This window comes from Maniola hyperantus, chromosome 21 (assembly GCF_902806685.2).
Source record: "Maniola hyperantus chromosome 21, iAphHyp1.2, whole genome shotgun sequence".
Lineage (NCBI taxonomy): Eukaryota > Metazoa > Arthropoda > Insecta > Lepidoptera > Nymphalidae > Maniola > Maniola hyperantus.
In genome coordinates this window covers 11,939,470-11,967,120 of record NC_048556.1, presented here as the reverse complement: position 1 = coordinate 11,967,120, position 27,651 = coordinate 11,939,470, and the positions used below count along the sequence as shown (strand labels likewise).

At 39.9% G+C, this 27,651-nt stretch overlaps 3 protein-coding genes across 4 annotated transcripts in view; 2 read left to right on the top strand and 1 right to left on the bottom strand.

Moving 5' to 3' along the window:
* The window catches only part of LOC117992193 (calcium uptake protein 3, mitochondrial-like), an 87,458-nt gene extending 83,882 nt beyond the window's left edge, over positions 1 to 3,576 (top strand). For both annotated transcript variants that reach the window (XM_069505656.1, XM_034979851.2), the window contains 3 exons: positions 380 to 607; positions 963 to 1,120; positions 1,210 to 3,576. In XM_069505656.1, coding sequence (XP_069361757.1) covers positions 380 to 607; positions 963 to 1,120; positions 1,210 to 1,281 — 458 coding nt within the window. In that variant the 3' untranslated portion in view covers positions 1,282 to 3,576. The remainder of the gene's footprint in view (positions 1 to 379; positions 608 to 962; positions 1,121 to 1,209) is intronic.
* Positions 3,577 to 4,370: 794 nt separating this feature from the next.
* On the bottom strand, positions 4,371 to 11,997 carry LOC117992362 (protein phosphatase methylesterase 1-like). The gene is made up of 10 exons (XM_034980041.2): positions 11,850 to 11,997; positions 10,844 to 11,045; positions 10,110 to 10,219; positions 9,812 to 9,969; positions 8,504 to 8,594; positions 8,231 to 8,296; positions 7,853 to 8,080; positions 7,199 to 7,356; positions 6,646 to 6,710; positions 4,371 to 5,982 (listed from the first exon to the last, which is right to left on the bottom strand). Exons 1-10 carry the CDS (start codon positions 11,912 to 11,914, stop codon positions 5,884 to 5,886), a joined length of 1,242 nt encoding a protein of 413 aa, XP_034835932.1. The 5' UTR covers positions 11,915 to 11,997; the 3' UTR covers positions 4,371 to 5,883.
* Positions 11,998 to 12,427: 430 nt separating this feature from the next.
* Positions 12,428 to 26,953, top strand: LOC117992191 (zinc finger protein 436-like). The gene is made up of 11 exons (XM_034979849.2): positions 12,428 to 12,559; positions 12,843 to 13,080; positions 13,467 to 13,562; positions 14,198 to 14,299; positions 14,646 to 14,702; positions 15,080 to 15,239; positions 15,698 to 15,822; positions 23,185 to 23,304; positions 25,528 to 25,669; positions 26,095 to 26,239; positions 26,608 to 26,953. The coding sequence occupies exons 1-11, from the start codon at positions 12,431 to 12,433 to the stop codon at positions 26,818 to 26,820; spliced, it is 1,527 nt and encodes a 508-aa protein (XP_034835740.2). The 5' UTR covers positions 12,428 to 12,430; the 3' UTR covers positions 26,821 to 26,953.
* Positions 26,954 to 27,651: the final 698 nt, after the last annotated feature.

Here is a 27,651-nt window from a genome sequence, read left to right as displayed (position 1 = left end):
TATTATTAAAGCCAACTGAAATTTTAATCAAGGTATTTAACAAGGGTGTCCTCTAAGACCTTTTTTTTATACGAGCGACACATCCCAAATTAGAAAATAATTTGTGTAGGTATACAGCACATTCAGAAAGTTTTCGAAATGAAATATCAAAATGTAAGAAGTCATAAATATTTTATTATAATACTTTTTTTCATTCAGAAATACCCATAACTCTATGAGAAATACTAATCAATTTTACTATGTCTCTATGTTTGGTTTTTTATGGGAATTTCACAACGGTAAAATTTGCGTTAATGTTTATGGGAATTTCACAACGGTAAAATTTGCGTTAATGTTTATGGGAATTTCACAACGGTAAAATTTGCGTTAATGTTTATAGGACATGAGACCATATCCGAAGTGGATTTCGCGAAGATCCTGCTCCGTTACACATATTTGGACACGGACGAGTACGACATGTACCTGGACCGGCTCCTGGACCGAGTCCACGACGAGAGGGGCATCACCTTTGAGGAGTTCAAGACCTTCTGCCAGTTCCTCAACAACCTGGAGGACTTCACCATCGCCATGAGGATGTATACTCTCGCTGATCATCCCATATCCAAAGGTACTTTGTCTCTTTCTTTTATTTTAAGGGGGACATCTGTCTTTCCTTGTCTCCTGTGGGAGAGATGAATAAATAATTGAATGATAGTTACTCACGTTATGAGAAGAGTCTCTTTCCATTTTATTTTCTGGGAAACCCCACGTTATAGGAAATGACTTATCAGTAGTAGGTATGTATCTATTTTGTAAATAGATATCATTTTCACAATCAGCAACGTGTAAACGTCTATATTTTTTTTTAAATATATATCGGCCATTTTGGATTTGAAAGGCGATCAGCTTGAAGCCATTTTCCCGCTTTATAGTTCTTGTTAGTGGGCGAGGAAGTTTGACTTCAGCTGTGTTTATCTCGTCAGACGAGTTCCACCGCGCGGTGCGCATCTGCACGGGGCAGGCGCAGTCCCACCACGTGGTGAAGACCGTGTTCGCCATCTTCGACGCGGACGGCGACGGCTTGCTGAGCTACAAGGAGTTCATCGCCATCATGAAGGATCGCCTGCACCGCGGGTTCAAGGTAACCTCGCATCATTGTCAACATCAGTCTCCGGACTCCCACTGCTGGACCTATGTTCAGGCTAATAAGGCCTATGCTTACTTTTGCAGTCGTACGCCAAGAACGAGGGCTGGGAGGCGTTCAAGTCGTGCGTCAAACAAGAGATGAAGAGTTCTGTGTGAACCACATACATACATACATACTTACATATTTATTTACTTGTTCGCATAGTACTACATTCGGTCTTACGACGTATAAGTCCCGCAAAGTGCTAATGCGCGTGGCCGTTATTTTAGTGACGTAAGCACCAGGCTGAAGTTTAAGCTGATGGTATATTTAAGGTATATTTTTACTTAAATATAGGTACGTCAAATGACGTCATTTTGATGTTAATGAGACATGATTCCAGCGCAATATCAATTTGCAGGACTTATATGTAAATTAATTAACTATTTGATACTGTTCAAATATCTATCACCATATTAATAACTCCGCACAACTTCAAACGAAATCTCCTTGAGCAAAATAAAATTAAAATTTGAGCAAAATAAACTAGAATTTTGTAGGATCTTCATAATTTATTTCATAATAATTATTAGAGTTTTCGCGCTTTTTGAGCTTTGAGTTTGAATTCGTTATATTAGTATGTTTTGGAGCTAATTACAATGTTATATACCACTGTGGGATATTTTGTTGTGATAGAAGGTTTAAGTAATACTCTACTGTGCAGTAAGCAACTTGCTCGCGATAGTTAGGTCTGGTATCCACCAAAGCGAAAGATGTACAGAGGAGAGTCCAGTGAGACATACTAGTGACTGAGTAGCACAATTTGTTTGTTAAATAAATAATTATTAAATTAGTTAATTATGCCAAAGTTCTATCTAATTGTATCTATATTGTTTAACAATATAATGTTGACTATTAAATATCAAAATAAGATCTTTTCCATAATTCTTGCCATACGATCATTAGACAGTCAATAAATATCGCGATACAATGATGCAAATTCAGTCGTACCTACTGTGATCGCAAAACAATAATACCTTAACACCTACAGTACCCGGCAGGAAATATTGTACGTCGACCTTTAGAAAGAGACAGCTGGTTCATGGAGCATTGTCTCTGTCGCTGAGACCGACAAAACGTCACATAGGAATAAGTGACAGAGCCAACGCCCTACGAAGCCGAAAGCTCTTTCGAAAAGTCGATGTACAATATTTCTTGCCGGCTACTGTACAAAGTCTTAGGGCCTGCGCAGACGAGAGACTTTTATCCGCGGAGGGCAAAAATCCCGGAAACGTAGATAAAAATGTCCACCGAAAACTTGCCACGGTGTCAACGCACACGGTGTGCGGTCATTTGTTTGCCGCAAGCGAACTAACTCTCGAGCGCTCAACGCAGACTAAAACCCGCAGTGTACGTGACGCGCCTGGGAACGTTACTTCTATTTTTTGAAGACTGTTTGATGTGGTACGGGCTGCCGATGTCCCGCTATGTCGGCTATTTGGGGAATTTTTGTACGGGGTACTTGCCCCACGTGTCCGTTATTCGATGCTATGTTAAAAAGCAGCCCGAAGCCTGTCCCTCGTCTGTGCAGACCATCACGAAATCACAAATTGATAGTGCAACATTTGTTGAGCGTCTGAAAGTCTTGCCTGTGTAAAGTCTACTAGCAAGTGACGTTTAAATGTGCAATACCACAACTAGGTAGTGTTCAATAGACCGCACTAGACTTTACTTTGAGAATTTGTTCATAAATCCATTACTATTAGTGTGCATAGCGCAGAATCCGAAAGTTTATAATACAAAAATATTCAAATTTCGTTATATATGTGTGTGTTTAAGTATACCTATTTGTATTATTTTTTTCGATTTTATCTCTCGACTATGTACCTACAGCAGAGATAATTTCTGCCTATAGGTACAATTGGTCCAAGATTCTTATTTAGGTACTATCCGTTTTTGAGTATACACCTAGGGCGGCTGATTTAGGGTGAATAAACTCAATAAGCCAAAAATTTTAAATTGTGAGATTACGAATAGATACCTATAATTATAGTGAAATTTTACATGTGTACTTATTGAGATTACTAATTTGACAATTATTTGTCATTTCTTTGTGTTTTAATTTTGTAGTAATTTATAAACTTAATGAGGCCTTAAACACAAGCGGTTTTCCTTTGGTAAAATGTGTAATTTTAAAAAATTTACACCGAATTTACATTCAAATCTTTGAGTCCGTTTGTCTGTTGAGTTTGATCGGAGAACCAAACTGCGTTTGTATGGAAAGCTCTGAGGAAGCTTCTCCTGATTTGATGTGCTGCTGGTCAGTAGATAAGTTTTGTGTTTGAGGCTTTTGAAGGTTAAACAAAGGGAAGGGAAAACGAGTACAGTTTTTCTCTGCGTACTTAAATAATTATAATTATTGGTTTTGCCATGAAATAGGTCTCAAAGACGAATTAGAAAAATTTATTTAACCACCAATTAATAATCTTGAAAAGATTTACGTTGTTCTGAATTAAAGTATTAGAAAGTTACCTAATAAAATTAAATTATTTGCACTTTGATAGAGATATTTCTAGTTTACCTACTTGCATCATTTGTGTTATGTTAGTTATGATAAACTATTTATTTGAATTATAAATTCTATATATGTACCTAAATGTCAAGTTTCTAAAATAACCCCGACTTCCTAATAGTTAGATTACACATTAATTTATAGGATTATGTTAAGATAATAAAATTTTGCCATGATTTAAATTTTAAAATATTCTGAATAACGTGTGTGATTTTTTGCTAGTCTTTTGAGAATTTTAGATTATATAATTATTATTCATGCCAATCATGCATTATCTATTTGGGTGAAAATAAATTTATACACGCAAAATTTTTGTGGTAATAAAATGTTTTTAACACTAACGCCATTGTTTTATTTCATGATTCTGATTCTAGATAAATGCGGTAATAGCCTAGTGGTTAGGTCGTCTGCCGACTTGGCAGGTCGGGAGTTCGATCCCGGGCACGCACCTCTAACTTTTCGTGCGTTTTAAGCAATAAATATCACCCTCTTTACGGTAAAGTAAAACATGATGGGGAAACCTGCCTTAGAGTTCTCCATAATAATGTTCTCAAACTGTGTGTGTAGTCTGCCAATCCGCACTTGGCTAGGGTAGCAGACTATGGCCTAAACCCTTCTCATTCTGAGAGGAGAATGCCGTGCTCAGTAGTGGGCCGACACAAGTTGATGATGATGATGTTTAAAATAAAAAAGTTTTAATTTGACAATTTATTTATATAAACATAAATTACACTTTGAGAACAACTTTAATACTTCATAGACATACCATGTATTAAAAACTAATACAACATACTTCATAAAGAAGTTTTTAATTAATTACAATTTATCAAACAAAAATAATCTTCATCAGGGGTCGTAGATTCGATTTCTAATCTTACTTTTCTGACGATAATCTGACGAATATAATCCCCCTTCCGCCTCCCAACAAACATGGGACCTAGAACTTTTTGGATTCCAGTCCACTAAATCGAGCTGTTGAGGTTTATATTAGATTCGATTATTTCCTTGAATAGCTTAAATAGCTTAACTATTAAATTAGAAGCGAAAACTAAATGTAAGTGCTAGTAAGGAATAAATACTTATTAACTTAGCTCACATGGCTGAGCCAGCTTTTCATACATGTGTTCACCGCAAATTATGCTTCGTAGCTTTAGTTTTAAGTTCACGTAATAATTATCACCACTATTTATCCTCTTACAAATCCAACATCCAACTTGAAATTAGTTTTCAAGTCCGCCGCCATTTTGAAATTATCCTATGATTTTGCAGGATAAAAAGTATCCTATGGTTTTCCGGGATAAAAAGTATACGGATAGAATCTATAATAAAGTTCGGTTCAGCGATTGAGCCGTGAAAAAGTATCAGACATACACTTCCACATTTATAATATGTACATAGAATAAATTATTACGCCTACGGGTGATCTCTAAAATAAAAGCCAGAATAGCTATCTCAGCTGAATCCTTAAATTAGTGAGCATGAAAACAAGCATCACTTGTCTCTTCTTTAATTTTTATTGCAAAAAACGATACTTAAACGCTTATTACCTCTATCTAGCATATTTCTTTTATTTGAAAAAATATTCTAAGATTTAGTTAAATGTATTTCACTGTTTCAATTCTTTCTGTATATCATCGATAACTACCTAAGTATCTTACAATTGTTTTTCCTGAACAATCGCGTTTGCTTTAGTATTAACTTATAAATAGATAGATTTGCTTTCTCAATACGCTTGCAAGCGTTTCATTAGTGCATCACGCGTCACCAAACTTGGAAATGTGGACTTAGCAACTTTAATTTGCACCTTTATGGTAACTATAATTAGAATCCGTACCAAATTTGATGTAATACTTAGCTAAACTCAATTATAGCCCGTAAGAAAATGACTCCTCACGCGCCATTTTAACTCTATGGGTCAACTATCATGTCAAAAGTACGGTTCACCTTTAAAATAAGGGCTAAAATCGTACTTTTGACATGAAATCTGACACAAAAAGTTAAAATGACGCGTGAGGAGTCATTTGTTACGCTGATAACCACTAACAGTCGTATGATTAAAAAATTTATTCAGCCACGGGTAAAGTTGTTCGTTTAAAAATAAATCCATAATAATTAAACTGATAAGGTTCAATTTTGAATGTATGTGTAAATGCGTTTCAAGTCAGGTGACGCGTTGTGTGTGTGTGTGCGTACTGTGCGTCGCAAGTCAGCAGCCGGGCGCGCAGATCAGCTGCAGCTGCTCCCCGCGCGCCGTGGGCGCCGTGAGGCGGTGGCGCAGCGCGAAGGCCGCCAGCACTCGCGCCACCTGCCGGGGAAACCATACTAATATTACTGCAAATATATGAAATGAAATGAAATAATTTATTTGTGTGAATATGGGAAGACAAGGTGTTTACAATAGAGAGTTGCCAGCATATCCAGTCAGGAAGCCCTGACGTACAAATGTTTTGACAAAGTAGGCAGTACATCCGATAAGAGTATCATATTGTGTCAAAGATATAAATGTCAGTCAATAATATTAATAACTTAATCAAATTCATTCTAATTCTTGTGCTTAAATTCTAAAAACTCACCAACAGAATAAAATACATTTTGCGACAGCCACTTTTACAGATTTAGGAATTGCATTATAGACTTTTACACACATGGCACTACAATTCTTTAAATACGTGGCTGTCCTGGGCGTCTTGTTTAACATCAGCCTTTCCCTATTTCTAGTTCCGCGCGGAAATACCTCCCTTGCAGTCTTGAAAAGATGCATGTTGGTTTTAACAAACATCGCTATCTCTAAGATATATATACAAGGGAGTGTAAGGATTCCCAAACTTTTAAAAATCGGTTTACACGATTCATATGGAGCCTTACCAGTGATTGCACGGATGCACTTTTTCTGTGCGATAAATACTCTTTTTATTTCAGTCATAGACAACAAGAAAGATTTAATTAGAAAAAGTGTTGCGTAACGCACCTCGGCGGGGGAGTCCTCGTGCACGGCGTGGCCGCACCTCGTCAGCACTTGCATCTGGAACTTGCCTGAAATCAATACATTGTTCGTATTTATACGTGCCAAACACAATAGTGTTAATTAAAACAACTATATTAATGCTGATGTAAAAGAAACACAAGTAAAATGAATAATTTAGATAGGAAAGGACACCTTGGTCCCCCAATAGTGTTAAACCTATGCTAACCTCATGTTTGTAATTAGTTATTAATGAAAAATAAAGATTATTTATTTATACCATCTGAAAGCATTTGACATACAATTTATTTCATACTATGGCAGCCAATCATAGCCATAGCACATTATAAGGACACAGTAGTTCGGCCATAGTATGAAATAAATTGTCCCCCAAGGGCATCAGTTCCAACTATGTTGGGGATTGAACCGATATGACTCAAGGTCCTCTTGTCTATAAATTAATAAGAAACTATTAGGTATATAAGTATGACTATTGTTCTTCAAGTTCCGGCTCGCCAGTGAGAGTGGTGTGTGATCAGAGTACCCAGTTCGCAGTCACCTTGCATCTGTCCCACGGTGAGCGCTCGGTCCAGGCCCTCGATGGAGGCCAGCAGCAGGAGCCGGGGGGCCCGGGTGGACAGAAAGGCGGCCGATAGTCCCAGGAACCAGCCCGACCAGTGACGTTCCGAACGGGACAGGTCTACGCGCCAACGATACCTAGACAGAAAATAATTCTAATTTTTGTGACAAAATCTATTTTAAGTAAAAACTTGTTTTTACCACATTTCTTCTCTTTTAGAAGTCACCCTTTCCAATAGCATTTTGCGGCCGAGCACAAGTTCCAACTCTATAAAACGAATGTCTGACCACATATTATGGAGTATTGGTTTGCTTTGGGCCGCGGCCCCACAGACCCCAGTACAAACTTCTTTCATTTGATTGGATTCAAAAACGAGCACTCTTGTAAGAGAGAGACTTGTACTATAATCCCAAACTTGCTTGTTAAGCTTGTAAGAACGCCTGAAGCACTGAAGAGACGATAGTTCTCTTTAGGTGTTCTATCGCCTTTACAAAGGAGTGTTTGACATTATTCCATCCTCTTTTTTCTACTACCGCACCGCACGCCACTGATGCCGTTTGGTGCACTTCCACCCTCTGTGCCAGATCTTTTCTCCATGCATATGCAAATTATGAAAGCTCTACAAAAACTCACCTCAAGCCGCCCCCCTCCACCGGCGAGGGCATCACAAAGTGCGGCGCGTCCCCCTCGGCGCCCTGCACCACCCCCTCTCCGCCCCCCTCGCGCATGTCCGCGTCCCCCTCGTCACTCTCCTCGGCGATGACGTCATCGCGCACGCCGTGCGAGGTGGGCAGCAGGGGGGAGGGGGGCGCGCTCTTGTAGTCTTCTATTTCCTTGGTGGCGAGCTCGTCCGTTGTGCAACTGATATTCAAATAAATATTTTAAGCAAAAGTGAAAAAAGAGCGCGAAGCTCCGCCTGGAGTTATTTTTATATCACCCAGTGGAGCAGCAATGTGCAAAGCAACCAACCTCGGTGGCTATCATTCAGTGTTAGACACTGAGTATACTCACTTGACAATCTGACTGGGCATGGACACCCGCGCCGACTCCACGTTCCGCACCTGCCCGCTGCGCACACTGCCAAACCAACATTATCTACTGAAAACTGAATTTAAAGTTCCTTGCTTGAGCTTAGAGCTCTGAAAACAATAAACAGAAATGTTTTTATTCAAATAAACTTTTACAAAGTACTTTTGAATCGTTAAATGCATGTACCACTGGTTCGGAATGCCACTCCTACTGAGAAGAACCAGCGAGAAACTGTAAAGTACGACAGATACATACCACCACTCCACGGCGTGCTCTATGCTCTTGAAGTGCGTGGGGCGGCTGCGCAGGAAGCTCTGCATGCTGGCCAGGGCTTCCATTGCTGTTCCTGCAACAGTTTAGTTTAGTTTAATATTCTTTATTGTACACCAAAAAGAAAAGACACAAAAAGAAACATGTAAGAGAAGAACATACAATCAGCGGCCTTATCGCTGTGAAGCGATCTCTACCAGCCAACTAGGTTGAAGAGGATTTAAGGGCTAGTGAAAACTGGGTTTAAGGTGTACGTAAGTTGTTAGGGAACATAAAGATAATATAAGTAATATGTATATTAATAGGCACAGAAATGCCTTAATAATAATATATAGATAAAGATATACACAGGTACATATATAATACATAATATATATACATATATTAATATATAATATAGTGATAGATGAATAATAAATATACAACAATAATATTATGAGTAATATTGATGTTTTAATTGTAGGATAATATATTTAATAATGTGTAATTACATACACATACATTAACAGTCACGTTGTATTCATAAATGTTACTAATTCTGTTGTACTGGAATGGATTTGGATGCAACTTGGCATACTTATCTATACCATAATATCATAAAGAGGTGAAGTTTTTAAGTTTGTTTGCAGGAAGTAATCTCTGGAACTGCTGAACTAATTTTAGAAATTCTTTCACCATTAGAAAGCTACATTATTCCTGAGTGCTATGGGGCAGACTATAAATTATGTACCGCGGACGAAGTTGAAGCTAGTAGCTAATATTCTGGGTTACATCACTACCCATATGTAATGTGAAAGTGTGTTTGTTAGTTTATTGGTTTATCCTTCAAACACGTGCGACATAGCAACATATTGGCAAGGTTTTTTTGCATGGGTATAGTTAAAGATATGGAGAATGACATAGGTTACTTTTTATCCTAGAAAACCATAGAGCTCCCACCGGGCACCGGATAATACAAACCTAAAGGTGGATAGAGCGCGCCTAATACCTACCTACTTGATGCAAGTAGCTACTTATCGCTTTCCCACTTTGACTAACAAGTTAGAGCGAGAGGTCGGACACCAGTGGTGTAGCTTGCTGTCGCTCGGCAGTCGAAGTGGGATAGTGATAAGTAGGGATTTGCTGATCCATCGGTACGTTATATAGATACAACCCGTCGGAAATATCTGCGCACCTCGCTGGAATGCGCTTCCCCGCAGCTCACCCGTTTTCGCCTATCTCAGTGCAAGTGCATTGCATGACGTCACTAAGCCAGGTTCTCAAATATTTCCGATGGGTTGTACATAATAATACCTTCCACAACATCAATGACCACCACCCCCTGCACGTAGGGCTCCAGGGCCGGCAGGTGCGAGGCGCGCACGGCGATGGCGCCGCCCATGGAGTGCCCCAGCAGGATGAGCGGAGGCATCTGCTCACCAAACAGCTTCAGCAGCACCGACCCTACGTCACTGCAGGGCGGAAAATTATTCATTCATATCTACAATTGATTATTGAAAAACCCAGTCAAGTGTAAGTCAGACTCACACACAAAGGGTTCTGCATCATATTTGTGATGCTGCCACAAATTGACGGTTGTGGGATTTTGTACCTGACTAAAGTGTCAATGCTGAGATCGTCACAGTCCTGAGCCTGAGTCTCCCCGTGGCCCCGGATGTCCATGGACACCACCTGGCAGTGAATGAGGCTCGTTATCTCCTCCTGGAACAGTAACCAAGACAGGCTGAGTCAGTTACCAACTGGGATCAACATTGCTTAATAATAAGGATGATGACTACTAGTCAAATCATCAGCTACTTTTTTATCTAAAATCAAAATTAGTAAGGGAGCTTGTATGAAATACACAGATGTGACGTCATAAACGTTTGACGTAATTTGGCGTACTTTTTTTTAGTTTAATCAATACAATTCAATATGGTTTAATAATTCCTAAGAAATAATTTATTTTTGACATAGTTATCATCCCAATTGCAATCAGCAAGCAAGGTGTCACACCTAGGCCACATGTCTTCCATTTAAATTTATAAATCAGTATAATGTAATAAATGTACAGGGTGTACGGGACACACTAACCAAAAAAAAAACCAGGGATTCAAGTAATGATTCTGAGTCCCTCAGTATTTGAACTTTTTCATCAGCCTTTTCATTATTTCAATGGTTTTTTGCAAGTTTTTAACTAATTACATAATGGAATCATCTATGTAGTCTATCCCAACTATCACTTCAAGACAAGTTGTATTCATGATTTTGTTATAGACATCAAGTGCAACCTAAGCAGAAGTTTTACTTAGCATGTATACTGGCACATGAGTATGCTGTACCTACTGTGAACAAAGCCCAGCTCAGCCCCGAGTACCCCCCGCCGTGCAGGGTGACTATCCTCGGCCGCTCCGGGTGGTCAGGCTCTGGAGACAGGTACACCCGGAACACCCCCGCCGCTATCTCCACATCCACATACTTCTCAAAGTAGTTCTTCCAGGATATCGGGGAGTAATCCTTCCGCCGAGCGCCACCAAATGGAGCCAGTCTACACCAACAGATATTATATCTGTAATATGTTCAATTATTCAACTGAATATGTATATCTTATATCACTTATAGGTCTCGTATCTTATCTAGATGCTATAAAACAGGCATACAATTATTTTAATTTATGTATAATATATTATACAATATTACATAGTAACTATTATGTTCTTTTTATGAATACTTGCCATCTTCTTTTTGTACCTACTCTACTCCATTTACAACCTCACGCACTGCCGAGGGTCACTGGTAGAGATCTCTCACAGAGATAACTGCTTCCCTGACCACTTATGCTCTCTTTTTCTCTTTTTTGTAATTTTTTTTAGTACAAATAAAAATAAAATAAATGAAGTTATTTGCACTAGTGATCACCTGCAGCTTCACTCCTGTGGCTATTTCTATAAACCCGACCTTACTGCTTGTCTACATTATAAAGGGGACCTCTGAGCATTTCAGCTTTCTAGGTCCAAGAATTTGGGCTAAGTGTTGATGAGTCAGAAGTCAGAACTTTTATATATTTGTATAAGACGATTCCTTTCTTCATAAGTAAAAAGAGATCCTTTCTAGGTTTTTGACAAGTTTTCAGTCTAGATTGCCTTACAAAAACAAATAGGTAGGTATTCAAAATTTTTGTACAGGTAAGTAATTTTCTTAATCTTTATTCTTCAAAATATAGCATACTAGTAACTTACTAATACATGCAACACCTACCTACTAAAGTAAATTGTTTACCATAATTTATTCAGCAATAACAGTTTGATGAAACTGTTTGTTGTAAATCCAAAAAGAAATTATTTTTACTCACTTAGATGTCCTGGGGATTCTGGGTGGAAGTTTGTTCTTCATTATAGTCTTCTGTAACGACGACATCGTTAATGTTTCAGTAATACTTTAGTAAAATCGTTTGTTTATTTAGAAAGTTAGGTACGATAAAATATAAAATAAAATAACGCGCCCGTCGCGTCGCCAAGTCGCCAACATTCATTTTCTATAATAAATGTCAATGTCAAAGTCAAAAAGCATCAGTCAAATTGATGTCAATGCTATTGACGGTGTAGTGATGCGACCTGCAGAAAACTGGAATTTACGATTTTAACCTTCCTCCTCCCAGGATCGATTCCTGCTTTTATAAAAAAGTAATCGATTTGATCATGGAATGGATACCATACAAAAAAAAGCAAAAATATGTCATTGTCAGTGCTGTCACAACACAATACTATCAGAGACAAAAGATAAGATAACCATCAAATAACATTGAAATTAAGAATATTTTTTTACAAATTAACTTTAACAATTACTGCGTTAACAATAACACGGGCTGTTACATAAACCTTACGGCACAGAGTACATTGAATATAGGGTACCTTACGGTGGCCTATACAAATCATGGATTTCAAAATCATATGCAGAATCTGTCTTGAATCATCAAAACAAACCTTCGATATTTATACAAGTTATTATGTGAAAAGAAATATTTTATACTGTGAGATGATATCAAATTGTACACAGCTTACGGTGCGTATTTTTTTGTTAATGTGGCTGTTACTTTTAAAGAAATATTTTATTGAAGTTACTAATTAGGTACCAACCTTTAATGATAGGTTTCAGGATTAGAATTAATTGTACCATTTCTACTGTACTTAAGCTGTGTTGGACAAGCGTATCGTATCGTTAACCTAAAGGTGGGGACAGTAGATGGTATCAATACCTACTTTGAGCTTTTATAAAAACTTATGTTTAGATATCTACATATCTTCGGAGAATTTATCACTTGCTTAAAATACATTTACTTTTCCAGCCTGTAGAAGAAGACGGGCTCCCGCGTCTCATTTGTAAAGACTGTAGCCGCCAACTGAAGCGGTGCTATGCATTCAACGTGCAATGCACAGAAAGTGATCACACGCTACGGCATTACCTAGAGACTGTCATACCCAAAGCGGAGCGGGAGGGCGTGGAGGTGAAGAGCGAGGAGCTGGATCAGCAGCTGGAGCTGATGCTGAAGGAGAACAAAGTGTTTGATGATGGTGTCAAATCAGGTTACTACAATTTTGATAGAAATAGAAACAAAGATTTTTCTTCTACTAAACCTTTACAAGTTTGAATCATCAAGTGAATCTACCACTGGTTGGTTCCTACTAAAAAGAACCAATTAGAAACTCAGCATTGCTCTTTTGCCATGCCTTCTTTATGACATGAAATCCATACTAATATTATAAATGCGAAAGTGTGTCTGTCTGTCCGGGAAAATTGATGACTTCCCACGGGAGTTTTAAAACCTAAATCCACGCGTACGAAGTTGCGGGCATCAGCTAGTTATTAATAAAATTACATTGTTTTCTCTTACTTTTTATTTAATGAAAACTCTATAACACAATAAAATACCTGTTCCCGTCAATTTCGCTATATAGAGTGTATGTTGTAGAGCCGGAGAATGCCAGTGAGGCCGTGGACGGCTGCTGGGATGCGGACGATGACAACATGGCCCTCGGGGAAATCAAGCTCAACAAAACATTGTCAGGTTAACGTCTGATGATCATATACACTTGCATTACTGTACAAAAGCTACCTTGTTTTTGTATCTCATTTCATTCATTGTAGCATCATCATCATCATCTCAACTCATCACCAGCCCACTGTCAAATGAGTCTGCCATTAAAGCTGCCAACCCACATTTTAAGTCAAGTGTGGATTGGCAGACTTCACTCACCCCCAGAAAATTGTGGAGAACTCTCAGGCATGCAGGATCCCTAACAATGTTTTCCTTCACACTGTTAACATGTGATATTTATTTGCTTCAACAGTTACAGTTTCATGCATGGGACTGAACCCAGGACCCATTGAACAATAGCCTATCGATTTAACCACTAGGCCCATCACCTTACATTTCCATGTTTCTTTGCAACTCTGTGGTTACAACAACTAGATAGAGTTGAAGGCTCTGTATGGAATGTAATTGGTTGGCGACCCAAAATGGTTAACACCCACTGAGTTTCTATCTTTGTCATTTGTATGGAATTACGTAACAGAGAAACCCCTGTACGAACTTCTCTCTGTGGCTAGAGTATAGTCAATTCTAAGTAGAACATCTTTAACACTAAGTTTATAATTATGGAGAGAGAATGTACCATACATTGAAGGTATTTTGTGTTTCAGAGTCAAATCACAACAGCAATACAGATGACAAGTTGTGGGAGTCGGGGAAAGAGTTTGATGATCTGCTAAGTGAACATAATACATCAAACAAAAATGTTAACGGTAAGGAGTATTATACAGTCATCATCATCATCATCATCACAAACTACTAAGGATGGGTCTCCTGTCACAATGAGGAAGAACTATACATACCTGCCAATAAATAATATACACCTTGAGCTTTGTGATGAAACTCCAATGTACCAACTCTGCAAACAGCTGATTGCCAAAATTAACTTAAAAAACTTCTGTGAATTAGAATAACCTCTTGAACATTTGTCAAGTAGCAGAAACTGAATTTTTAGCACCATTTGGCTCTACATTATTTTTGTCATGTTACCTATATATGATTTATCGAGCATGCTGTATAGTGGTTCATTTATCAAAATATGTAAAAATGTTTTTGTAGTGCTTGTCAATGGGGAGGTCCCCGGGCTGCCAAAGAAGAGGGGGAGGAGAAGAAAAGGTAATATTTTAACTAAGATGTTAGAATTAAATTAATTATTGTGCATATTTGAACGCACAATGCTTGGGCGAGTGTCATCACTCAATCGCTCAATAGTTTCTAAGTCGCATGTGAGCGCTCGCGCTGTTCTATAATGAGGCAAATACTTTAAGCGACTACGAACCGCGAGACGGCCGTGAAGGTAGTGACTAGTGTGACGTCACGTGACTAGTGTGACGTCACACGCTGGAGCGCCGCGTGCAATGGAATTATTGTCGCAAGCGCAACTTTTCCATTTGTTGAGATATTCATGATCATGATAATGATTCGTGTTTTTGTTATATTTTACTTAAATTTTATATTTAATTATTATAAAAACAGAAATTCCTCCATTCCAGAATATGTGCTGGATGAATGCCAGCTGCCCGACAGCAAGATGCCGTCGCAGTGCGACGTGTGCGGCAAGATCATCAGCACCAAGAGCAACCTGAAGGCGCACAAGATCTGCCACACCGACAGCCGCCCCTACAAGTGCGAGCAGTGCCCCGCTACCTTCAAGTTAGTGCTTCTGTGACCGGTTGACTCCAATTAAACACAATTGCAAAGTACAAGTAATATTTTACAGGATATATTTCAGAGAAAGTGCCTATTTTTTTGACCTGATTCCTCCTTTACCTTTCTATTGTCAAGGTCAAGGTCAAGGTCTGCAGCCGTACGTAGTGGAAATTCCACATCCACAGACACATACAAAGCAATTTGCCTCTCCGTTTCTAATTAGAACCACTAGGATATGGAACACCCTTCCAGCATCAGTTATCCCCTGCAATTTGATTATGAGTACCTTCAAGTCAAGAGTGTAGAGGCATCTTCTAGGCAAGCTCCTTAGGCTGCAACATCACTTGCTAGCAAGTCTGATTGCGGCCAACATTTGGTATTTATTACACTGTTTTTGTTCTGAAAACACTGAATACTAGGGTTTATTTTATGACCCCTAGAATTTTCAAAATTGTTTGCAGGGGTCACAGTGCTCTGTTCCAGCACAAGAGGGTCCATTCGGGTGAGACGCCGTACCACTGCGAGTACTGCTCCAAGCAGTTCAGCCGGCGGGCGGGGCTCGTCAACCACATCCGAGTTCACACCGGTAAGTTGACCACACGCTCATCATCATCAACAACCGATACACGTCCACTGCTGGACATAGGTCTCTCGTAGGGATCCATCCAACCCATCGCCAGTTCATTTTTGAGTATACAAGGAACCACAAATTTAATGGAGAAGTTTCATGATAATAATACGATATTTAATGGATATCGTAATGGAATTAAAATGTAGATCAAAAAGAAAAAACCAGTGAAAACATTTTTCAAATCCATCAGTAAATGACTGAGAAATTAATTATTAAGTATTTGAACGCACAACAATAGGCTACTTGACTCATATCTAATTTCGTCCAATAAATGATTATTTATTATAGTATTTTGCTTAAGATAACGAAATATATCAATAACAATTATTAAAAACGCAGGATGGATATATAAATCCAATTTAAAAAAATACAGTTTTTATTTTTATTTGAAACGCAGAAAACGCTGTCAGCCATGATGTGACGTCATTAAATATGTAACAAAGAAATGTCATCCCTATGTCACGTGTGGCCTAACGTAGTATCCATGTATATAAAATTTAAAGTCCTGACTAACTTATATATCAACGCACAGCCTAAACATCTAAACAGCTGGTCCTAGATACATGAAATTTGGTGGGTGTGTTCCTTGTAGGTAAAGAGAAGGTATCCACTAGAAAAGAATTTTTTGAAATTCCACCCCTGAGTGGGTTAAACGGGGGTTTGAAATTTATGAAGTCCACGCGGGCGAAGTCACGAGCATAAGCTAGTTTTTATATATTTCTAAAAACTCATAGTAAACGTAAAAAATTATCGTTTTCTCTTTATAAATTGAATAAGTTATTAAGTAAGACTTACAACAAAGCGATCTTTGCAAAAATAAATTCGGGTTGCAGTCGTTAGTCATATAGGATCCCTTTAAGCAAGTCTTCGCGTGTTACGTATATTTATTTCACTGGGCACTCTAATCCACAACTTTCCTGTGGTCTTTATCGATGCGTTTTTACATTCTCGGATGATACAATAACGATAATTACTACATTTTTCATGTAAACTAGTATAGAAGTCATTTTTATTAAACTTTGGGAGGTTATTTTTTATTTTATTTTTATTTTGTTTATTTGAAAGTAATCAACAGCGTAAATACATAATTATTATTTAAATTTAAATCTAGGTATAACAGAAGGCCAAAAGAGATTACTTAAAATTATAATTAAACTATTTTAACAGAATAGAGTTAGAATAAATGTAGGTATATACAATAATAAAATAAAATTACAACAGTGTGTGTATGATTGTATGTGTGTGTATATGCGTGTGTGAGTGTGTGCTTATGAGTATGTGTGAGCGTGTGTGCATGTGTGTGTGTGTGTAAATGTTATGCTGTTGTTTACAAATGCATGACGTCAGAGCACAGATAATCTATCGGCCAAACATGGCCGACAGTGTTTTCACCTGTCTAAGAAAGATATATTTTTAAATTAAAGTTGGACTTGTCAGGAGCGTTCTTTGGTTGACGCACGTATTAGAGTGATTTCGGTGTTTTTTGGCGTTTTTACTGTGAATTTCACACTATAAATAGTTGTTATTTGGTATTTATGTGAATACTAACCGTATTGGTGCTGGTAAGTAGGAAGATATGTGCTAACTAGCCTGCGAAATGAACATACATCCACCCAGTGAACCTCCCGATCCGGGAGTTTCAAATCCTACATCCCGCAAACGTCAAGGAGAGGATGGACCTGTTCCTTCCGCCTCTAAAAAAACCATAACGGACCCTACACAGACGAACCCTTCTGTCCAAAATTTCTACGTTCACCCCTCCTTCTCCGAAGGCCCCAAGTCGTACTCCATTGATGACAAGGGACCGTTTATCGTCCAAGTCGCGCGTGAAGTTGAAGACCCATCCTCAGGTGCCTCATTGAGGGCCATTACTTTTGGCCAATTCCTACACAAACACAAAATTGGCTCAATAATCCATGATGGCGTTAAAAATATCGGCCGCAATAAGGTTACAGTGGAGTTTTCGACCGCTGCTGCAGCCAATAACTTCTTGACCAATCCCATTCTATCCATGTGCAAATTCAAAGCCCACATACCATCATACAATGTAACCAGAATGGGTTTGGTCAAGGGAGTCCCTGTGGACTGGTCGATGGGCGAGCTCGCTGACTCAATGGAGCTACCCCCAGGCTGTGGGGAAGTAGTAAAAGCCAGACGATTAAATCGAAAAGTACTAACCGATAACACTACGACATGGGTGCCTACTCAATCCGTGGTGTTAACCTTTAGGGGGCAAATGCTGCCCTCTAAAGTTTACTCTTACCACACGTCCCTGCCCGTTGATACTTATAAACTGCCGACGATACAGTGCCTGAACTGCTGTCGGTTTGGGCACACCAAAACTATCTGCAGGTCAAAGCCCAGGTGCTACAAATGCACTCAACCCCACACTGGTGACTCCTGTGAAGCTGACAAAGAGTCAGCCACTTGCCTCTACTGCTCTGGTAAACATTTTTCCACTGATAAAGCCTGCCCGGAATTTTCCAGACAGCAGTCAATAAAAACCGTCATGTCCCAAGACAACATCTCATACATGGAAGCGGCATCCCAGTTCCCTCCTGTCAGACGCTCTTATGCAGAGATGACAAAGGAGATGCTTTCCCCTCCCGCTTTCTCACCCCTCAAGACCCCCTCCCGTCCCTCGCATCAGACTTCAAACAAGTCATACAGGCAAACCATTATCCGCCCCCCTCGTCCCCGAGCTCCTCTAGCAAGGGGATATGACAAACGAGCTCACCAAAATATTGTTGCTGACCCTTCTTCATCCCTTCCTAATGGCAGCGTTATAAACAATACCAACTCTCCTTCTGGAAATCTCCCAATGTTGGAGCAAATCACCTCCCTTCTCTTGACCCTTCTTTCGCCATGTAGTGAAATACCCCTACCGCCCAACGTTGCCAACAACTTATCCCAACTGTTTAAGATCCTCCAAAACGGCCCCAATAATCCTATTGCAATGGAACAGTAAGAGCTTACGTCCCAAAAAACATGAATTATTATCTCTTATCAACCTGCATAATCCTGCCATCGTTGCCATCTCGGAGACATGGTTGTTGCCTGGTTCTCGGTTCCGGGTGCCCGGCTTCACCTGTTTAAGGGATGACAGGAATGATGGGTATGCAGGCAGTGCCGTCTTTGTCCGGCACTCCATCTCCTATTCCCAAATCCCTCTTCCCGCCCACAGCGATCAGATTAATGCTGTCGCTGTCCGTGCACTAAACATCTCTTTTGTATCTCTGTATATTCCTCATCCTTCCCCCTCCATTCTCCCTGAGTTACAGTCTATTCTTTCTTCTGTTCCTAGTCCTATCATTGCCATGGGTGACCTTAACACTCACCACACCATGTGGGGGTGCTACGGCTGTGATGGGTTTGCCTCGCTATTGATTGACATTCTTGATGATGTAGGTCTCTGCATCCTCAATGATGGCTCTCCAACCCGCAGGGTATTCCCTAATCAGAATCCAAAAACTGCCGTGGATCTTTCTCTCTGTTCGCCTAACCTTGCCTCTCAAATTTCTTGGAAAATCCTCCCGTCGACACACGGCAGCGACCACTTTCCCCTTGTCCTTTCACTAAACAATAGATCCCTCCCCCAACCTAACCATGACCCTCTTCTAAAATATAACCTTAAAAAAAAGCTAAACTGGGCAGCTTATGCTCAATCCGTGGATTGCATGATAGACTCTCTCCCAGGGTTGGAAGGTGATGAAAGTGCTTTGACTTGCTACAACCTATTTGTAACATCTCTCAAATCTTCGGCCGATTCCCATATTCCTAAAAAACATCCACCCAAAAATCATCTGCTTTCCTCTCCCTGGTGGGATGAGGAATGCAGAGATTTATTTGGACAAAGAACTGCTGCTGAGGAATTATACTCAAACTGCATGACCCAAGACAACTTTTGTAAGTACCAAAGACTTGATGCCAAAGTTAAAAGATTAGTTATTAAAAAGAAAAAATCAAGCTGGATCCGTTTTTGTGAAAATCTTAGCCCTCGTTCCCCTTCCACAATTGTCTGGACAAATGTTAGAAGATTCCGTCGCTCCCTAAACCATTCTGATCCAACTTCTAACAATCCTTCTGATTGGCTCAACAACTTTGCTGACAAACTGGCTCCACCTTATGTTCCCTATGTGGATTCATTTCCAAATTCAGCGCCAGCTCCAATTACAGATGAAATGGATGCCCCCTTTTCTTTTTCTGAGCTTCAAACAGCTCTTAACGGCCTCAGAGATTCAACTCCAGGGGAAGATGGCGTTCCATATTCCTTTTTGACCAACCTAGATGACAAAGCTAAATATTATTTCCTTAACATAATAAATAAATGTTTTGAAATCGGTATTATCCCGGACTCTTGGAAATCCCAAATAGTTATCCCCATCCTAAAACCCGGAAAAAATCCTTTAGATCCAAATTCTTACAGACCCATAGCTTTGTCATCTACTTTGGCAAAAATAGTAGAACATCTCCTTAAAAACCGATTGGAATGGCTAATAGAAAGCAGAAATATTCTTCCCTCCTCCCAATTTGGGTTTCGGAAGGGCTTGAGTACTACAGACAGTCTCAGCATACTGACAACAGACATTCGGTTAGCCTTTACAAAGGGAGAGTACCTCGTGGGTATATTTCTAGATATTGCTTCTGCATATGACAATGTTTTACTTCCGGTGCTCAGGCAAAAATTGCAAAATCTGAGTATCCCTCCGAGGTTAATCCATCTCATATGTAATCTGCTGTTCTGCAGATCCATTCTGGTCAAGCATCAGTCTACCTACCTTCCCCCCAGACTTGTCTGGAAAGGCCTCCCACAAGGCTCAGTCCTCAGCCCTCTGCTATACAGCATATATACCCATGATCTCGAATTGTCGGTCAACAGTTTTTGTAACATCTTACAATATGCTGATGATATTGTCCTCTATCACAGCTCAGGCAGTGTAGAGGAAATATCCTGTCGTATCAACTCTGCTTTGTTTTACCTAGGCCAATGGCTGTCTGGCCATGGCTTGTCTCTGTCTGTGGGCAAATGCCAGGCAGTAGTGTTTTCAAGGAAAAGGTCCCTTCCCACCTTCCACTTTTCATTTGAGGATCAACCAATCTATCTTGCAGACAAATCTAAATTTTTGGGTATTTATCTAGACAACAGACTGACTGGACTTGCCCACTCTGAACACGTGTTGAAAAAATGCGAAAAGGGTATTAACGTTATACGCGCAGTAGCGGGAGTATGGTGGGGTGCCCACCCTTATTCTTTAAAATTATTGTATAACGCTCTAGTACGAAGCCACATGGACTATTGTATGTTTGTTTTAGATCCCTTCAATAAATCAGCTGTGGATAAACTTAATAAAGTCCAATATAAGTGCCTTAGAATTATTCTAGGTGCTATGAAAACTTCCCCTACCAATGCCCTGCAAGTGGAATGTGTTGATCCTCCTCTAACCATTCGTCGCCAATACCTCTGTGACCGCTTTGTCAGCAAGATGTTACAGCTGTCATCTCACCCCCTTTGGCCTCGACTAACCAAACTATCCAAATTTCCTCAATCCCGCAACACTTCTTCATATTTGTTGGACAGCTTTTTAAAATATACCAGCCTTCCCCATCCCATATCAACTTTTCCTATAAATCCATTATTTTCTACCCCCTACAAAGCTCTGGTATTCAACCCTCCCATCATTACAGATATTGGTTTGACTAAAGGGTCTCCAGATACTAATGCCAAACTTCAAACCATTATTCATCAAAATTGGCCAAATCACCTTCTCATCTATACTGATGCATCAAAGCTGTCTCCTAGCGGATGTGTCGGTGCGGCTTGCTGGATCCCTAGATACAAAATAATTTTGAAATTCAAATGTCCCCCCGAAACTTCGGTGTTCACAGGAGAGGCCACTGCTTTATTGGAAGCAATCCTGTATGCACTATCCCATAACATACAACAAACAGTTATTTTGACTGACTCTTTAAGTTGCCTAATGTCTATTAAGGAAAATCCTTTCCGTAGTAAATCAAGATCTTCCATCGTTTTACAGATCAGGGAAGCTCTGTTTTCATGTAATCAAAAAGGATTATCTATCTTGCTGGTCTGGATCCCGGGTCATTCAGGTATCCCTGGAAATGAGACTGCTGACTCTTGTGCAAAAACAGCTATAGAATCTGGTTCTCTGGAACACTTCAAAAATTCGCCACAAGATTTAAGTGCCCTAGCAAAATCCTACATGGATAAATCCTGGAATATGTGTTGGAATAAATCAAAATTAATCAAGGGTAAATTTTATGCATCCATCCAGCCAAACATCCCAAGACGACCGTGGTTTTTTCGCCATAGATATGCGAATCGTTGGATCTCCTCTACTATCTCCCGCTTACGTCTCGGTCACTCTTGTACACCTGTCCACCTGGCTAAACTTCGGATAAGGGATAACTCACTCTGCGAGTGTGGCTTACATGAAGGCACTGTTTCTCACATCCTCTTCAACTGTCCCAAACTTCTCCATCCTCTCTATGATGTCCTCCCTCACAAAGTCCCTCGTCCTATAAATGTTGAATGTTTATTAATGTTTGTGTTTAGTCCATATTGTAGATTTTTATGTAAATATATAGAATATAATAAAATTAAATTGTAAATATTATTGTGTTTGTCTCCAACTAATGTTTTAAATCTAATAGACAACTAATCATTTGTGTTTTTTTTCTAGGTTAAGGACTAACAAACTAACAAACTACCAAAAAAAAAAAAATTTTAACTATTTTGTAGATATTCAAAATTTAACTGTACAACAGCTCTCACCGAACAATCTCCTTCGTGCCTTCTCCATAAACGTGACACTGGCGAAACACTCTGTGCCCAGCTGGCACACCTAAAAGCCAATAATTGGGAATTGAATTGATTGAATTAAATTAAAGTTTTACGGTTTTTAGGGCGCAAAAAAATATAGTGTTAATTTTTTTGATCTAATAGGACAAATATTAACCATTTAAGACCTACTTAAAAAAAGTGTCAACTAGCCTATTGCGTTGTGTGACGTCATTTTACGTAGCCGAGATCGTCACGCCACAAATCGTTCTAGCCTATTTTATAATAATAGTACATTACAGTCCAGGCCTGAAATAAAGCGATTACTGGACGAGTACTATTGGAAGGCCGAGGCGCCAGCCGAGTCCTTTTAAACTAAACGATAAATAAAAGTAAATTCCTTTTAAACCAAAGTCCCAATAACAGTCCTTTGTAATGAAATCCTTTCTTCAGTAGTAGTAGCCGATTCCGATCAAGTTGGAGAAAAAAATTATTATATAATTGGTTGGTTGTTTCAGGGGAGAAGTTGTTCAGTTGCACGATTTGCTTCAAGGACTTCGTGCAAAAGACGCAACTGTCCATACACATGAAGAGGCACAAGGGGGACAAGACCTTCCTGTGCCAGGTCTGCGGGAAAGGTATATCACATTTTACACTACATCTACAAAAGACGCAACTGTCCATACACATGAAGAGGCACAAGGGGGACAAGACCTTCCTGTGCCAGGTCTGCGGGAAAGGTATATCACATTTTACACTACATCTACAAAAGACGCAACTGTCCATACACATGAAGAGGCACAAGGGGGACAATACCTTCCTGTGCCAGGTCTGCGGGAAAGGTATATCACATTTTACACTACATCTACAAAAGACGCAACTGTCCATACACATGAAGAGGCACAAGGGGGACAAGACCTTCCTGTGCCAGGTCTGCGGGAAAGGTATATCACATTTTACACTACATCTACAAAAGACGCAACTGTCCATACACATGAAGAGGCACAAGGGGGACAAGACCTTCCTGTGCCAGGTCTGCGGGAAAGGTATATCACATTTTACACTACATCTACAAAAGACGCAACTGTCCATACACATGAAGAGGCACAAGGGGGACAATACCTTCCTGTGCCAGGTCTGCGGGAAAGGTATATCACATTTTACACTACATCTACAAAAGACGCAACTGTCCATACACATGAAGAGGCACAAGGGGGACAAGACCTTCCTGTGCCAGGTCTGCGGGAAAGGTATATCACATTTTACACTACATCTACAAAAGACGCAACTGTCCATACACATGAAGAGGCACAAGGGGGACAAGACCTTCCTGTGCCAGGTCTGCGGGAAAGGTATATCACATTTTACACTACATCTACAAAAGACGCAACTGTCCATACACATGAAGAGGCACAAGGGGGACAAGACCTTCCTGTGCCAGGTCTGCGGGAAAGGTATATCACATTTTACACTACATCTACAAAAGACGCAACTGTCCATACACATGAAGAGGCACAAGGGGGACAATACCTTCCTGTGCCAGGTCTGCGGGAAAGGTATATCACATTTTACACTACATCTACAAAAGACGCAACTGTCCATACACATGAAGAGGCACAAGGGGGACAAGACCTTCCTGTGCCAGGTCTGCGGGAAAGGTATATCACATTTTACACTACATCTACAAAAGACGCAACTGTCCATACACATGAAGAGGCACAAGGGGGACAAGACCTTCCTGTGCCAGGTCTGCGGGAAAGGTATATCACATTTTACACTACATCTACAAAAGACGCAACTGTCCATACACATGAAGAGGCACAAGGGGGACAATACCTTCCTGTGCCAGGTCTGCGGGAAAGGTATATCACATTTTACACTACATCTACAAAAGACGCAACTGTCCATACACATGAAGAGGCACAAGGGGGACAAGACCTTCCTGTGCCAGGTCTGCGGGAAAGGTATATCACATTTTACACTACATCTACAAAAGACGCAACTGTCCATACACATGAAGAGGCACAAGGGGGACAAGACCTTCCTGTGCCAGGTCTGCGGGAAAGGTATATCACATTTTACACTACATCTACAAAAGACGCAACTGTCCATACACATGAAGAGGCACAAGGGGGACAAGACCTTCCTGTGCCAGGTCTGCGGGAAAGGTATATCACATTTTACACTACATCTACAAAAGACGCAACTGTCCATACACATGAAGAGGCACAAGGGGGACAAGACCTTCCTGTGCCAGGTCTGCGGGAAAGGTATATCACATTTTACACTACATCTACAAAAGACGCAACTGTCCATACACATGAAGAGGCACAAGGGGGACAAGACCTTCCTGTGCCAGGTCTGCGGGAAAGGTATATCACATTTTACACTACATCTACAAAAGACGCAACTGTCCATACACATGAAGAGGCACAAGGGGGACAAGACCTTCCTGTGCCAGGTCTGCGGGAAAGGTATATCACATTTTACACTACATCTACAAAAGACGCAACTGTCCATACACATGAAGAGGCACAAGGGGGACAAGACCTTCCTGTGCCAGGTCTGCGGGAAAGGTATATCACATTTTACACTACATCTACAAAAGACGCAACTGTCCATACACATGAAGAGGCACAAGGGGGACAAGACCTTCCTGTGCCAGGTCTGCGGGAAAGGTATATCACATTTTACACTACATCTACAAAAGACGCAACTGTCCATACACATGAAGAGGCACAAGGGGACAAGACCTTCCTGTGCCAGGTCTGCGGGAAAGGTATATCACATTTTACAATACATCTAAATATATATCTTGAACAAAATATAACATTTTTTTAATGAATCTATTAAATGTGCAGGGTTCCCCATAAAGTCGGACTTGCGAGTCCACCAACGAACTCACAACGGGGAGAAGCCCTACTCGTGCCACCTGTGCGAGAAGACCTTCGCCACCTCCGGGAACCTCTCCATTCACATCCGGATACACAATAAAGAAGTCAGGTAAACTGTCATGTCCATTATAAACAATATAAATATCTAACGGCTAGACTCACGTGCTAAGTCGGAGTATGCCCAACTAGTTTTGAACCCATCCGGGGTCCTTTTTCTATGAGCCTCTATTCGCGACGCGGAGCTGCAAGGCACGCTGGTAGGGGGGCTGAGGTGGAGGAGGGGGATATTCTAACTTATTTGGTGTGCTTCAGGCTGTATAGTTTATGACCTTTGCATATAAGTTTAAGTTTTTTATTGTTTACTCGCAAATAGGAGTAGCGCAAGTCTCGGCCGAAATTCAAATTACCGACCTAGTTTAATTTTTCAAAGAAATCACTCGAAAAGTTCTCGGCTTCGCCTCGGCCTTCCAATATTCCTCGGCCGGTAATAGCTTTATTTCAGGCCTAGACTGTAATGCGCTATTGATGTTGCAGATACAACTGCAAAGAATGTCACCGAGGCTTCGTAACGTGCAGCTCCTACAACGTGCACCTGAAGAGGCACAAGGGGCAACGAGACTACCTGTGCGAGTGTGGCAAGACCTTCTACACCTCCTCCGCGCTCAAACAACACAAAGTGGTAACTTTCTGACCCCTAGCACTTTTTTTTATGTTTCCGTGTAATTTATTAGTTATCATTAGTTTAGTTCCTACCTTATCTTAGTAATATACCGTTTAACTTTATTTGTCAGGTCCACACAGAGACTAATATACCGTTTAACTTTATTTGTCAGGTCTACACAGACTAATATACTGTTTAACTTTATTTGTCAGGTGCACACAGAGACTAATATACTGTTTAACTTTATTTGTCAGGTCCACACTGAAATTAATATACTGTTTAATGTTATTTGTCAGGTCCACACAGAATTGTAATATAGGTACCGTTTAATGTAATTTGTCAGGTCCACACGGAATTGTAATATACCGTTTAATGTTCTTGGTCAGGTCCACACGGGAGTGAAGAAGTACCAGTGCAAGATCTGCGAGCGCAAATTTTCTCAAACCAGCCATCTGAGCAGACACTTCCGAAAGGACCACGCCAAGCCCAACGTCCCGCTGCCTCCTTCAGACCACTACCGCCTGGTGTTACCCGACGACAATAGAACGCCCACTGTGTTCAACAAATACCCGGACGGAGTCAAGTTTGAAGCCTCATAGTGATCTGTGCAATAGTGGAAAGAGGAACCTCTATGCGCTCCTGAGAAAAAGGACAACAGACAAACGGGCAAACAAAATGATCCTTAAGGGATCCTTTTTCCTTTTGAGGTGTTCCAAGAGAAGCTATGTGATTTGTGATGTTATCTCAAATACTCATTTTTTTAAGTTAAAGGTAACGTTTGTATGTGAGAGTATTTTCGTACTAAAAATAGTGCACCACTAATGTACAGGGATCTTAATTTTTCATATCAGTTAAATTGACAGTAGAGTCGATTCTGATGTCTAAACTAAATTCAGAGTATCTTCATCTTTTTCTTTCTTTTCGATGTTGAAAGGACTAATAATAAAAAATTGATGAATTTTAGTTCTACTCTACAAAAACATGGAGGTACTATGGAAAAATATGTATTTAGTCCGTACAAAATGAGAACTCACTCGCCATTTTTACTCTGTGTCAATGTCATGTCAAAAGCACGGTTCACCTTTAAAATACGAACTAAAGTCCTACTTTTGACATGACAGATCATCATGTCAGATCTCATTTTGTACGCATTATATTGGAAAATTGGAATAATAGAGTATTCTAGTCTACCAGAACAAAAATCAGATGAAACACCTACTTTAATACAGTACCTGAATTATATTTATTTATTTATTGGGTACAACACTCGAATATAGTTTTTTGTGGCAAATATTTATTATGTGGTTTTTAGTGCAGCCATGACAAATTTGCTTAGAATTAATAACATTTTAATGATCTGAAATTATTTTTAGTTTAAGCTAAATTATTTTATGTAGATAAATTAATATTTTTGAAACGAAATAAATGTT